At 41.3% G+C, this 16,299-nt stretch overlaps 1 protein-coding gene across 1 annotated transcript in view; it reads left to right on the forward strand.

Moving 5' to 3' along the window:
- Positions 1-16,299, forward strand: part of LOC123498080 (1-phosphatidylinositol 4,5-bisphosphate phosphodiesterase gamma-1-like) — a 167,755-nt gene that overhangs the window by 16,263 nt on the left and 135,193 nt on the right. Inside the window, 4 exon segments of the mRNA XM_045245179.1 lie at positions 171-339; positions 1,546-1,728; positions 1,915-2,030; positions 2,466-2,672. Coding sequence (XP_045101114.1) covers positions 171-339; positions 1,546-1,728; positions 1,915-2,030; positions 2,466-2,672 — 675 coding nt within the window.

The raw sequence follows: 16,299 nt of genomic DNA on the forward strand, positions 1-16,299 counted from the left end.
TGCTAAAGCACAGGCAGTAATTCAACTGTCTGGTTATAACCAAGAGTTAGTGTGAAATACAAAGCTAGCATAGAGGAGGAGATGGAGTTGCAACAAGGTAAGGGAAAAAATTAGTTATGATTTTTATTTCATAGGGAAATTTGCTAATTTTGCATTTGTTTTCTTGAAAGAATAACAATGCGAGATGTGAAGAACTTTCTGCCCAAGATTCATTACCGGACCACCAACCCTCGAGTAAAATCCCTGTTTGATTCAGTGGATGACCAGAGGCGAGGAGAGATTGGCTTTGACCAATTCCTGGAGCTCATCAAGAGGATCACTTGGGAAGAACCAGAAGATGTAAGTTGAAACCCCAACTAAATCATAAACGGTTGTAGTTTGTTTTGTAAAATTCTCTTTCCAGCCAATTGTTTCTGATGCATTTCCATGATTTCCTATCTGCTTTGGTTCCCTGACTGTGTTATCATTGAATCATCTTGATTGTTTATATGTGATATTTCGTATGTATAAGTTGGATATTAAGATGTACAGTGGAACCTCAGTTGCTAAATGCTGCCCTTTTTTTAACAAATTGGTTGCCAAACAAAATTTCAAGCTGAAAATGCTTCAGTCGTTGTAGCTGCACCATAACTTTGTTGATAAACACACACCTTGCAGCATGTATCCTCTATCAAATGCTTTTGTGCACCTCTCAGCTGGAATCAACAAAGGATCATTCTTGCTATAGTAATGGTAGCCAACTTACAGTAAGATGGCATATGCTGATCTTCCTGAAAATGTTTATCATGCATCACTAGCTGTTTTGGAATAGGTGAGGCACCTCTGTGCAACTGTTCTGTGATTAGCTGTGATGATGTCATTAGCAGCACAAACAAATCTCATGGAAGTTCATGACTCGAGATTTGCCATACCAGCAAAACATCAACACCCATGAATAAATAATAAAATAAAAATTTTATTACAAAAGTGGAACACTAGAAAAAATTATTGTCAAGATGCTTTTCTGGTATGACAAGTCCTGGGAGTCAAGATGTTTGCTTGGGCCACCACATTTGCTAATGACATCATCACAGCTGACCACAGCACAGAGGCACCTCATCTATTCCAGGACAGCTAGTAATACATGATAACATCATCAGGAAGTTCAGCATATGCTGTCTTGCTGTGAGTTTATTCCAGTTGAGAGATGCACAAAAGCATTTGATAAGGATACATGCGGAAGGGAGTGCAGGGTGCATGCCGAGTCACTCTTTCAAACATTTATTTCTATGGGGAAAATAGTTTTGGTTTTCAAACATTTCAGTTTGCAAAGGCCTCCAGGAATGGATTAAGTTCAAACTGAAGTTCCACTGTTCCTAGTTTTCAGTGAGTTTAATTTGTTCTTTGCATATGATGCTACATAATGAACAGTATGTATTGTATGCTGCAGAGTGAACAATATATTTACCTGTATTGTACCTTTAAACTGTAAAGTGACAAGCTCACTCACATTTTTAGGCCAGCATTTTATTTATATTATTGATTTATTTATTGATTCACTTTTAGAGTGAATTGTGGGACCTTCTGAATGAATACAGTACAGATCAACGCACTGTGTCTATGCTGGATTTCCAGCATTTCCTTGTGGAGAAGCAGCATGAACAAGAGCATAATGCAGGCTCCATTATAAAAGATTTTGTGCAAGACCCTCAAAGAAATGTAGAGGAACCTTATTTTTATATGGAAGAGGTTAGTTATAATTATATTAATCTGAATGTTCTCCAAATTTACTTGTGAACTGTGAATCAGGCTATTTGCTCTCTACATTAATTACTTTGTATCATATATTCTATATGTATTTGTTTATGTATTTATGTTTACTTGTGTATTTTCTTTTATACTAAGTATTGGCAATTACTTATCTTGATTCCACAGTTCATTCAATACCTGTTCTCTAAATCTAATGAAGTTTGGGACCGACGCAACAATCATGTTATCCAGGACATGACTCAGCCACTTTCCAATTATTGGATTGCCTCCTCACACAATACGTAAGTATGTACATATACTAACAAAGACAGTTAAACTGACATATTTGATCCTATCACAACAGTATGCTCAGTTGTGTTTTATATTAAAAATTTGAAATTTCTATTGCAAATATTGAAATTTAACATTTTTTATAGAAACTAAGCTGCCTTGATGCTTTATGTATCACCAGATATACAAGAAACATGTATCATTTTGGTTACTGAAATGTTATTATATCATTAACCAGTTGTCTATGTGCACTAGGCATCCACATATAACAATGCTGCTTGAAGAAAGAGAGAGAGAGAGAGAGAGAGAGAGAGAGAGAGAATAGTTCCTCATCATAAGTTTTTTCTTCTCACAAACATAGAAGTAATTCTCATAGTCCTTCATTGAACAGCTTCTGATCTTTTTATGTACTTTCCTTGGTATATATTTTTATTTCATGTCTTCAGGTATCTGACAGGAGACCAGCTACAGAGCGTTTCATCTCCAGAAGCCTATGCCCGAGTATTACGTATGGGTTGCCGATGCATTGAGCTGGACTGCTGGGACGGTCACGAGGACAACCCTGTGGTCTTCCATGGTCACACCTTCACAAGCAAAATTCAGTTCACAGATGTTATTGAAACCATTCGGGATCATGCATTTGTTACCTCCAAGTAAGAGAGTGAAAGAGAATTTTTAAGACATTTAGAGTTGGAATTTGTGTATTTTTAGAAATGACTCAGTTTAGACTATTTTCAATTATCAAATGGTGAAATAATGAGGTATGATATACCTACTAATTCAGTGGTTCCCAACCTTTAGTGATCTAGTACCACTTGGAGGTCCTGTACAGTCGCCGCGTACCACCTGGTTCCAGAGAAACTCAATTCGATCAGATATTACTTTATTTACACTGAGTCGCCAGCATACGTTTTCTTTCTGAGTCTGACCTGTTCGGTTCGGGTTCAATTCACACCCACACATTGTCACATTATTGACTATTTTATTTTATGTTAGGGCCATAGGCAGTAAACATTTTTGTGAAGTAAAAAATAACTAAAAATCGTTCATGACCCCGAAAGTGCTCGCGTACCACCTGGAAGGCCCTCGCGTACCACTAGTGGTACGCGTACCACAGGTTGGGAACCACTGTACTAATTGCTTCATTAAAGACTGATAAAAAATGTATTTTGCTGAGGTACTGTTCACTTTCATTATTTCATCTCATTTAAATTCTGCAGAATGTTCCCTCATTTTGTTTGAAAATGCTCTTCTATATTTATTTATACTAGAATCATGAATCTCGATCATAATAGGGAATGAAAATACTGATCTGATTTGAAATGTTGAGATGAGAAGTTTAACTTATGAAAAAAAATGCAACCGGGACCAAAGTCTCATTAACTCAACTCTATCAACTACATTAACTTCCAAGCTTACACATATCACACAATGTACATTAGAGTTTACATGATAAAACTCAGGGAGTTGTAGAACTTTATCCTAGTATTCTACAGGGTGTTCATTCAGTGTTTTGCCCTCAAGATGATCATGTCTCTTACATTGGCTTTTTTTTTTTTAGCATCATGTTGTGGGCGTAGACTTCCATTCTCACTCTTAAGTACACCCCCAGGCACTTTGATTGTCTGTGGGAAACATAGTGAATGGTATCCAGGTAGCCAAGCAAATGATCTTGACACACACTGGGCTTGAACAACTGACAGGTGGCTGGTACTGGTACTGTGCATTCCATGGGAATGTGACACCTTACCCTGAGACTCACAGTCCTGTAGCAGACACAGTAGACATTATTCATTAAAGAAAGCAAGTTTTCAGTAGGCAAGAGGAGAGAGAAAAGAGGTACACATATCACCTCTTCCATGAGTTTCCATAAGCCATGAGTTATGTCATAATCCAAATACAGTTAACTCGGGAGCACTCTGTAATCTTCTCTTTTTGGAATGTTAGCTGCCATTATGTATGAGAACAATTGAAAATATTGCTTCATGTGTTTGTGTTCATTATGATATAAGCAGTGAAGAGTGACAGTGATCGAGATTTGTTTAATTTGATCAAGATATGTGAATTATGGGGTTCTTTGTTGTTCAATCGAGATGCAAAACATTAAAATGAGATTGATCGAGATTGATGACATTACTGCATACCTTTTTTATGGACTTCTTACTCTAATCTGGAATGAAGACTATTTGGTCTTGTTAATTTTTCCTTCCTGAATCTTCACTGTTCCTTGATATGCTCCAGGAGTTTTTTTTTTTTTCCAGGATTTCTATATTGTTGCTTTTAATCTTTTCTCAGGTCACTCCCTTACTGTTAATGTCACTGTATAAGAAATCAGTTTTTCCTTTCTACCTCTTGCAAAATTTTTTTTTAATGTGTATAGTAACTTACTATTAATGTGATGCTTCCATGTAATGTGTGAGTGCATGCAATCTCGTATGTATTCATTCTTTTTTGTTTTGCTTATGCAGTGGTACCTTGACATATGAGTTTGATTCATTCCGTGACAGAGGCCATATCTCAGTTTGCTCGTAACTCAAATCAATTTTCTCCATTGAAGTTAATTGAAATGCCATAAATTCATTCCAGCTTGGAGATCAACCAACTTGCACTAACAGAAGATGCTTGTGGAGGTGGAGGGTGGAGTTGGTAAATGGAGGAAATGGTGGGAGTTTGTTTTGTTTCCTGCTTTTTAAGTTGCTTTCATTTGCTATAAACTCTCTCTCTCTCTTGTAATTGCTGAATGTGACTGACTGGTTACAGTCACTATTTATTCATTGGTGCGAAATTTTTATGGTAGCTTGCCTTTGCTTACACCAACCACAGGTATCAGTGATGGGCCTAGCCTTTGCCTATGAGGGGCATTACCTGCAAGACAGCAGTGGTTTGGATTCAGATTTTTTCCTTCTCCAGTGAAAGGAAGAAGCTGTTCCATGTCTTTGTTGATCTAGAGAAGGTGTAATCGCCGCTGGGCGAGTGTAGTATTCAGGATGACAAAACGACCCAGTCGTTTACTCGCTTTAATGCGGTTAACCTGCATGACAATCAAATTGACACCAGTATGAGAAATATTGAAATGTAAACAAAAACATGCAAAATAATACATATAGCCATCATAATAATAATTGATTATTTAATACAACATACAGGCAACGTAAGGATAACCGATATAAACACCATAATGTACCAGATAATTCTTAATGCCCTATTTATACATAATCATTGACACAGTGATAAGTAACATGAATCATGAACAAATCAGTATCATGAACAATGACACGAAGGCAATAATACGTGTATTGTAACTCACAGTGTAATAGCAATTAACTTAACAATAATTCTCAGCTGAGTAGCAAATATCAAATGAACTACAACGACAATGAGGGTCGGCGTTGGACAGAATAAGATGTATGGAGAAATCAGAGGGCGGAGTGCAACACCTCTCTCACTGACGACCAGACAGAATCTGCCTCCTTCAGAGGCAGCTGGGGCACACCACATGCGACCTATTTCTTCATCCCCTGCAGAATCAGCAGTGATCCTCTGTGTCCTTATCTATCCTACCCGCAGCATCATCAGTCTTTGCACATAAACAACCCTCTCACTACCTCTCTGCATCTAAGTTAACCTCCATACATCTTCACTACTGTTACTTACTGTTATATTTACTACTGCTCATATGTCCTTAATACTACAAATTATGATAATTAACTATTCTCTTATTACTTAGCATCCTCTATCGCCAGCAGCCTCACATCACAGTGTGAGGCACCATGACTGGCGACTACACTCCCCCCTTTGGTTGGATGCAGGGCGTTGCAACCAATCAGAACAAAAGACACATTAGACAGTACAAGATGTTGCTGAGGGGGCCGAGACAACGCCCTCTAGAAGACAGAGTTTGACAATAGGACGAAGGAGTTCCCCAGAGCTGGTACGGAGGCGGACCCTACGAACCAGCCCGTCTGCCTCTGGGAGAGTTTGAGTGATCTGGCCAAGGTGCCACTGGTTCCTGGGAAGGTATGGGTCAATTACAAGGACCAGATCACCAACCTGAAGATTGCGAGAAGGAGCAATCTGGCGTTGGCGCATCCTGAGAGAGTGAAGATACTCTGCGCTCCAGCGCTTCCAGAATCTATCCGCCAGAGCTTGTGCATGGATCCAACGACGGTGGAAGGACTCTTCAAAGGACATATCTTTTATAGGCAGATGACTGCCAGCGCCAACATGCAGGAGATGATCTGGTGTAAGAGCCTCCGGTTCCAATGCAGAGCTAGGTGCGGCTGTTAATGGACGATTATTAAGCGTGGCCTCGACCTCACAAAACAATGTATGCAGTCTCTCATCATCGATTTTCTGTGAGCCAATGATGGAAGATAGAATCTTCCTTATGGAGCGGATCTGGCGTTCCCAAACACTACCCATGTGTGAAGCCGTAGGAGGTTGAAAGATCCACTCGATTTCACGCCTTTGTAATGTCTCTTGCAGCTTGGCATGTACATCCCACTGCCGGATGGCCATCTGAAGATCCTTGTTTGCCCTCTGAAAGTTTGTACCCTTGTCGGAGAACAACTTTGTTGCTGTCCCATGTCTGGCAATAAAGCGCACAAGGGCATTGAGGAATGTGTCAGCATCAAGGGGAGATAGGACCTCTATATGTACTGCCCTGGTGCTAAGGCAAGTAAAGACGCAGCCAAAGTGCTTTACTGTTCGCCGCAAGCAAGTAACCAGGAAAGGACCAAAACAGTCTACTCCCTGCAGTGATGCGTTCTGTGGGTAATTCGCCTTGACGTTGTGTCAGTGGTTTGCTGTTGACTCTGCGGCATACGAAACATCTCCGTAAGATACAATCAACCGGGGGCCGACCAGCAACCACCCAGTAATGTTTTCGCAGGCTTGCTAAGGTGTGCTTCCGGCTTGAGTGCCTGGCCAAAAACACATGTGTGTCTTGTACAATCAGGGATGTCACCGGGTGATCTTTAGGCAGTAGCACAGGGCCCTGTGGTGATTCTCCACCATCTACTTCCAAGCGACGTCCACCTATTCTGAGAATGCCCTGTCCATCAAGCGCCGGCTTCAGACGCTAGAGGGGACTGGACTTAGTAAGTTTACCCACCTTGAGGACTTGAATAGCTTTTTTGAAGTGAATATGCTGAACGTAGCATATGATAACTGTTCTGGCGGCCCTGAACTCAGTTGCCTCAAGGCAAAATCCTGCAATGTTGGGAAGTCCTTTCATGATCCAGTCTGTAAATCTGCAGAGCCATGCTACTGCTCTCTGTAAGGTATATCAGGACAAATACCGTAAAAGGAGCTTGTCAACTGCACCATTGTCTTGGGTTTCTACCGCTAGAGAAGTGATCTCCTGCCTGACTTCTGGATCTCCTTCAAGATCATAGCTATGACTGAACATTGGTGGCCATGAGAGTTCTGATTGATACAAAAAATCTGGTCCGCCCTTCCATCTTCCTCTTACTATGAGCTCCCGTGCTGTGAGTCCTCTGGTAGCATCATCTGCTGGATCGTCTTCTGAGCACACATGTCGCCACTGGTGAGGTAATGACAGTCTATGTATATTTCCCAGTCTGTTAGCCATGAAGGTATGGAACCTTCTGGTAGGGCTGGCTATGTACTGAAAGACAATCCTACTGTCTGTCCAAAATACTGATGACGTAACTGGAATTGAGAATTCCCTTCGTAGTTTAGCATCGGAGCTAACCGCTAAGACTGCAGCACATAACTCTAATCTGGGTATGGAAGTTGTCTTAATGGGTGCTAATCGTGTGCATGCCATGATAAAACTGTTATGCACAAGTCCAGATTCATCTAGTAGCTTCAGGTATGATACAGCTGCATAGGCCTTTGATGATGCATCACAGAAATGATGAAGTTGAGCATTCACTAAATGTTTGAATTGTGATGGAAATATGCAGCGTTCAATATGAAAGTTGTTCATCGCATCGAGCTCTTTTAACCATGCTGTCCATTTCTTTTACATATTGTCCTTTGAGGGCTTCTTCTCGGAAAGGTATTGGTAATTGGTGATTGTTTCCAATCTTGACTTGTTCAGCTTCCCATAAAGTCAAGACACGTTGGTCCTCAACTGAAAGCTCTGTTTTTTTCTGGATCTTCACTGTCATCTACCTCCCAGAATTGTCTTATTGTTTCTTCTGATATGGGCTCTTGGAGACCAACTGTAGTCATCTCTTCTACAAAAGTACTGAAGTTCATAACTCTTTGTTCTGTCGGCTCTAGTGGGCCATTTATTGCCCACCCTAACCTGGTTCTAAGTGTAAATGGGTCTTCATCTCGGCCTCTCCTGATTTCCAATGGTGTCAATGCCGCAGGAGAGTCCTGTCCAATTAACAGTTCCACTGTTTACTGTCTTTTATGTTTCTCGTGTCTCTGTAGATATGTCAAGTCCTGTAAAGGAGACCAGTGGGCTGCAGGAATGGGTTCAGCTCTTGAATCTGTCAGACTATTAGGAAAAGATTCAATGACACTAACCCGTGTCAGCTTTATAGTGCTTGCTCTCCTACTGTGTAGGCCAGTTACCATAAGTGTAACATAGGTGGATTCCCGCTGCTCAGTTTGCATTAAAGTAGAGATGACGGTCCTTTCCTTTCTTTCTTGTAATTTCAGTTGTACTATTTTCCTTGAGCAGAAGGTGCGTGTACTGCCGGAATCTTTGGTGTCTTTGTCAGACGTGAGAACCACTGGCACGATAGGTAGAGCCACCTTTGCTCTTCCTTCTGCTATATGTGCGACCCAATTCCCTTGCTCGAGTCATTCTCTGTGTTCTTCACCTTTCAGAATCAGATTTATGCTTCTTCATGTTGTTCACGGTTCCCTCGGGACTGATCCACAGGGACTGGACTATGGAGCCACCGAGAGTGTTTTCCATTGCAATCGTTTATATCACAAGACCTAGCCTGGCAATTCTTTGCCAGGTGATAGTCCTTAAGACAGATGAAACATCTTCCTTGTGCCTTCACAACTCGCCTTCGGTGTTCCACAGGCAGGAGGCGAAACGTTGAACAGGCCGGTAGACCATGATTGTCACCACAGAGGCGGCATCTGTCGTTTCTTACTTTGTTTCCCCCATAACCTGTGTGTGACTCAGTGTGAGTAGCCATGGATGTTTCTCGAACCTGTTGCCTAATATGGTGCCTTTGTTCCCGCTTCACGTTAGCTGTAGCAGCATTCCCTTGGGTGCATGTTGTTTTTTGTAGAGTCTCTTTTCTGTTCCCCATAGTCCCTTTGTTGTTATGCCATGCTGTTCCCTTAGCATAAGTGCATTTTCCGTTCTCTTTGTTTCATTTGTCAAGAAACTGAGCAGACCCTTGATGTGCTGAGTGTGTTTGCTCCTTTTCCCCATCCATCGGGCCGTCCATCGCGCTTGTATTGGTTCAGCAAGTCGCATTAGAATATCCCTTATTGTTGGTGTATTATCTACCTCATGTAATTTGCCCAAATTTTCTGCAAAGGAGATATAAGAAGTCAGATGTCCACACAATGTGGAAAGGGCTTGAAAGTCATTTTCCCGATCACTGGGCTCATTGCTGTGTTTCTCCTTTTCCCCATCACCAAACCTCCATCGCGCTTGTATTGGTTCAGCAAGTCGCATTAGAATATCCCTTATTGTTGGTGTATTATCTACCTCATGTAATTTGCCCAAATTTTCTGCAAAGGAGATATAAGAAGTCAGATGTCCACACAATGTGGAAAGGGCTTGAAAGTCATTTTCCCCGATCACTGGGCCTCTCATTACTGCTTCTCTTGCCTTGTTCATATACATTCTCATCACCAAACCTCTCATCCAGGATCTTTAGAGCCACCTCAAGGCCTCTTGCCTGGTTCATATACACTCTCATCATCAAACCTCTCATCCAGGATCTTTAAAGCCACCTCAAGGCGTCGGTTTGCCGGTAAAGCCATACAGTGCTCTATCATCTCTTGCACTTCCTCTGAACAACTAGTAAAGAGCCGATTGAGCTTGTGCGTATCTGAGACGGTTGAGTCCAGATAAAATTCTTCGAATTGTCTCTTAAAGGTTCAGTAATTCTTAACACTCTCTGCTTGAAGCTTAGGGAGTGTAGCATACATCAGTCATACTGTCTCAAGTAAAGCATCACCTGAGCCATGCTCCTTCCGGAAATGTTTCTGATCTGTTAGTTTGCCGTGGTGGACTCCATGTTCACTCCTTGTTCTCAAGTGTTTCATGTGCTTCCCACCCTTGTCCAGTGTCTGAGTCTCATCACTCGAAGACTCATCTTCAAGTTCGTCTTCACTTGACGAAGCGCTTCTGTCCTCGCGGCTCGAGGTCCGTCCTGTGTTTCTGTCCTCGCTAATCGAGGCCTGTCTCATATTTCTGTTCTCACTTATCGAGTCCCCTTTAACAATTTTGTTCATGCTAGATGAGGTTCTAGGTCTTTTATATTGCACTCTTTGTGTATCTTTATCACCTAATAACCACTCAGTATTTGTGTGTCCTCACTACTTGAGGCCCGAGAAAAGTTGCAGCACTTTGTTCTGCTGCGTCCGCAATTCATTTCTTTCAGAGAGCCAGCAACATCCCCCATGAGTGTAACACCACGCTTCATCTCCTTTAAGGATTCCGTAACATCTCCCATGAGTGTCAGCAGCTTTCCCATAGTTTGAGGGAGTTCACTCATAGTGGGTGTCATTTCCATCGTGAGTGTTATATCCAAGTTTTCGTTTGCCTGTGCTAAGCCTTTCACACCACAGATCTCTGATGGGAAACCATCTGTTACAGATTCTGCATCATCTGTCGTGTCATGTGTATCAGCTAACTCCAACAAACTGTCACTTTTCGGCATGAGGGACAACCTCCTCCTCCCTCATGTCACTGTTTATGTTTCCAGGCTCTGACATTATGCTGTGCTGTACCCGTTTCTTACTAGTTAGCAATCAGCTCGCCCTACAAAACTTGATAATGAACACTCGAACTTCCTACGGTTACCACAGCCTTTGCTCCCGCGAACCATTAACGTGATACCTGTACAGCTGCACAAGCAAACTACTGGTTTCCTTCACTATTATGTACTTACAGGTTGAACCCCGCTTTAACGGCACGCGATTTACCGGAATCCCGTGTTTAACGGCAAAAATTTCCGGTGGGAACATAGTGTTGTCTTTAACGGCATTTCGGCATTTACCGGCATCGCCTAGTACCGATTCCGCCGCACCTATGTACCGGCGCTGGTGTGCCGCTCCAACCCACGTGCAGTTTCCGCACTGCGTTATTTCCCGCCTAGACAGCATAGAGAGAAACGATTCGTTTACTGTCGTCCTAGTCTTTGTTAGTTCGGTGATATATTTTGGCAAAATGGCTTCGAAAAGGCCTGCAGACTTTGGAAAAACTGGTCCAAGTGAAAAGAAAAAGCGTTTGTCATTGACTATTGTACAGAAAGAACATTAATTTTCGTTTTCTCCTAACCTAACTTTTTATTTTCTATTATTTTCTTATATTTTTAGTATTTATCGGCTTTAACGGCAAAATCGATTTAACGGCAACGGCCGTTAAATCGGGGTTCAACCTGTATTTCCTAATAATTGCTAACCAAATTGCCCTATAACAACGACACATAGAATGTGTCGCGCTTGACACCTGTACACCTGCACAAAACAAATGACTGTGTCCCTTCACTACGTTCATACGTGCTTCCTAATAATTGTTAATTCAGCATGCCCTTTCACTGCTACCACACATTCAATTATGATTCCATGACATGCCACGCCTAACACAGCTCCAGCTGCTTTGGCCCACGTGGCACACCTATACACCTGTACCTATCACCACTAGCACAAATTCGATTATGATTCCAGTCTGCGTTGCGCGTAACACAGCTTTAGCTGCTGTGATCCATGTAACACCTGTACACTTGTACGAACAGTAGAGCATTTCCCTTCTCTCCCATGTGGGCAGCCAGGTACCAGCAAGATTACAACCTCTCGCACGCCCTCAGGAGGCAAGGGACGTTCAACCATGGAACGCACATACGCACACACTCATTGCTTTGCCGGCCGGCGTCACGGGCTCAACAGTGTGTGAGGCTCCCTGGCTGCCTGAAGCCCCACTCACCGGATGGCGAAACGTACATACACACACACACACGCACTCCTCCACTACTCAGCCTGGCTGTCGGGCAGTCACTCCTGTCTTCTGTCCACTCCCTGGGTAGCGTAGTGCTTCCGGCATCACACCATGTCACCAAGCAGATGTTGCGCCCAGACCTCGGGATCCCCGCCTCTCTTCTCCAGCACACAGCAGACCGTTGTTGTTAACTGTAATCGCCGCTAGGTGAATGTAGTATTCAGGATGACAAAATGACCCAGTCGTTTACTCACTTTAATGCGGTTAACCTGCATGACAATCAAATTGACACCAGTATGAGGAATATTGAAATGTAAACAGAAACATGCAAAATAAGACGTATAGCCATCATAATGATAATTGATTATTTAATACAATATACAGGCAACGTAAGGATAACCGATATAAACATCATAATGTACCAGATAATTCTTAATGCCCAATTTATACATAATCATTGACACAATGATAAGTAACATGAATCATGAACAAATCAGTATCATGAACAATGACACGAAGGCAATAATACGTGTATTGTAACTCACAGTGTAATAGCAATTAACTTAACAATAATTCTCAGCTGAGTAGCAAATAGCAAATGAACTACAACATAACTTACAACAATGAGGGTTGGTGTTGGACAGAATAAGATGTATGGAGAAATCAGAGGGCGGAGTGCAACACCTCTCTCACTGACGACCAGACAGAATCTGCCTCCTTCAGAGGCAGCTGGGGCACACCACATGCGACCTATTTCTTCAACCCCTGCAGAATCAGCAGCGATCCTCTGTGTCTTTATCTATCTTACGCGCAGCGTCAGTCTTTGCACATAAACAACCCTCTCACTACCTCTCTGCATCTAAGTTAACCTCCGTACATCTTCACTACTGTTACTGTTATATTTACTAATGTTCATATGTCCTTAATACTACAAATTATGATAATTAACTACAGGCAAGCCCTGCTTAACGAAGGGGTTACGTTCCTAAAAAAACACTTCGTTAAGCGAAACTTCGTTAAGCGAACTGATTATAACAAGTTTAACCCCTGATTTGAACTTCCATTGAGAGTAAGCAAAGCAAGAGTGCATCATAGTATAGTGAAGGGTTTAATGAAAATAAAAATGACGAAGTTAAACATTTAGGTAGTTTAATTTAAATCATTATAATGTACACTAATGTATGTATGTACGTAACTTTATAATGTAAATGATCTTAACTTTATGAAGGGAGGGAGAGTGAAACGGGAAAGACACTAACTGGCAACCTGTGGAATGTAAACAAAGTGTGCATCATGGTACCGCATACAAAACTTATGTACCACATTTCCACAAGGCTTTCCATTTTATCCATTGTAGAGTCACGAGTTCAGGTGGTTCTTTTAGCTTTCAAGGAAGATACGGTCTTACCAGTCTGCTGACTTGAAAATAGTAGACAGTAGATGGAGTCAAGATGGTGGCGAGCAATGTTATTAGTTTTCTGGCCTCTCTCGTGTCTGTGAATAATACCCAGCTTCACTTCAAGAGTAAGACACTTCCTAGTCTTCTTAGGAACGTTAGGCCACATTGCAGGGCGTTTTGGTGGTAAGTTGAACTAAGGAAGATGAGCTACTGGTGACGCTGTTATATTTTGACTGGGGAGTGAGTGGTGTGCGTGATCTTGATCTTGATCTTGATGCTATAGGTGATGCAGAATTTCTTCTGAGTCAGGCCTTTGTATCGGCAGCGCCTGTGTTGTCCATGAGAGGCTTGATCTTGATCTTTATTCTACAGGTGTCTCAGGACTTCTCCTGAGGCAGCCCTTAGTACCAGCAGCTCCTGGTGTATTCAAAAGCCTGTCAGCTTGCATGATAGGTGGGGCTTTCAAATTTGGAAAAAATTACCTGGATAAAACTTTGTTAAAGCGAGTTTGGTGTTCGTTAAACGAGCAGATGGTAGTAAAATGAAACCTTCGTTGTAGTGAAATTTCGTTGTGTGAACCTTCGTTAAACGGGGGTTGCCTGTATTCTCTTATTACTTAGCATCCTCTATGGCCAGCAGCCTCACATCACAGTGTGAGGCACCACGACTGGCAACTACAGAAGGTATTTAAAAGAGTGCCAAGGAGACCTATTGAGTGAGCACTAAGGAGACAAAAAGTGCCCCAAAGGCTTGTGACTGCAGTCATACCTCTGGGGAAGGGTCTTTGAAGCCTGTCTCAGATCTGTTCTTTTGTATGGAGCAGACAAACAGACTGACAGATATTCTATGTAGCTTTGTTGACAGGATGCTGAGATACATGGCAAGAGTGAGGTGGCAGAGATGTGTGGAGTTGAAGACCTTTCTATTGAGCTGAGGAAGAGAAGGCTGAGATGATTCGGATATGTGAAAAGGGTGGAGGGAGGGGTGTTGAATGTGGTGGAAGTGAAGATTGGAGGCCAACAGCTGGTGGAAAGGCCAAAGAAAAGGTGGAGGGAATATGTGATGGAGGATATGAATTTGTTGCGAATAGAAGAACATATGGCACTAGATTGCCTGTTGTAAAAAAGCAGTCATCACCCATCCAACCCCACCTTAAATGGGAAAATGCAGACGTTAAATGAAAATGATGATGATAATGACCGACTTGTTACACTCTTGATACTACAATTTATTACTAAATGTAGTTTTTATTTTTTTATTTATTTTTTTTTCATCACATTCCATTAACTTAATTTTCTTCATTGCCTTTTTGCTTTCTTACCACATTTTTCTCTTTGCATCTGCAGTCATTTCACAAAGTAGATGTCCTAGTAGGTCTGTTTCATCCACCTTTTTTTAGAATGGGTTTATGTAAGTAAGGCATGTCACTACACCCCAGATACCACTGAATTTCTTTATGTATCCATCCAACCACTATATACTTTTTTCCTAAGAATTCTTCTAAGAGGACAGTCACAACACTAGAGTTTGCATGCATTCTCATCATTCCATTTGCTTTCTTAGCTGTCTCATGTACTTATTTTTTCTCTCTCTCTCTCTCTCTCTCTCTCTCTCTCTCTCTCTCTCTCTCTCTCTCTCTCTCTCTCTCTCTCTCTCTCTCTCTCTCTCTCTCTGTCATGTACTCTGCCATTGTGATGTCTATCAGTGGAGGTCATCATCCTTTTATACTTGCCACACATTCAAATAATACCATCTTTATGGTCTCACTGCATTGCCTCACTTTGTGCCATTCTTTTTTGGAGTGCTATGCCTGGCTTCCTCTTTCACTCCATGTTTCATTCTCTTATCTTTATTTGGCATACTAGATCTGTTCCATACACTTTCATTGCTTTTATCATTTATTCTCTACTTGCTACTTGTATTTCTCATGTTACTCATCTGAATTGTTTGAATCTTTGACTATCTTCATTTTACATGCAAGTCTGATTTGTGTATGTAATTGAGGATATAATCATTCTATCATGTAATTTTTCCATCACGTTCATACTTATTTTTTCCTCTTTCATGATAGTATCAGTAGAGTCAGTCACTTTTAACTTTTGTTACTTTCTCTTGCCTTATTTTCCACTCCTTTCTGCTTGCATGATAAATCTAGATTCTTGAATATTGAGTATAACATGAGCTTCTGTAGATTTTGCCAGAGATGAAAGTACAAGTTAATTTTAAGTTGAGCTGGGTGCGACTTCAATTTTTCCAGGCATGGACTTAGCAACTTTTCTGTCACATCCAGTATGACTGACTTTGCAATTTTGCTACTTTACTGCTATATCTGGTGCAACTGTGACTTTACAATTCTATTTTTGGCTTCCACAGTGCATCTTGTGACTTTACAACTTTTTTCACCCCCAATGCAACTCTAAATTACAAAGTAAATTTTAATCAAATAGCAGAAACATGTGTTTCTTTTTTATAGGGCAGAGAAACACATATTCATTATTTTTAGTTATTTTTTTTATTCTAGTTAAAACAATTTAAACTAATATCTACAGGTCATCTTCCTCCTCCATGTCCTGGCCCATCTTCTCCTCTAGGCAGAGCAATTTATTCTTAAAAAGCTGTTCTTGTTCTTGTTTAAAGTTGCAGCAAAAGTCACAGGAAACTGTCAGTGCAATTTTGCTTAGTCCAACATTTTTTTTATATGTTTGAAACTTTTGACTTTGCTACTCAAAATTCAAGGTGGGGCAAAGTCGCTGAGTTGTAAAGTGCT

This window comes from Portunus trituberculatus, chromosome 47, assembly GCF_017591435.1.
Source record: "Portunus trituberculatus isolate SZX2019 chromosome 47, ASM1759143v1, whole genome shotgun sequence".
NCBI lineage: Eukaryota > Metazoa > Arthropoda > Malacostraca > Decapoda > Portunidae > Portunus > Portunus trituberculatus.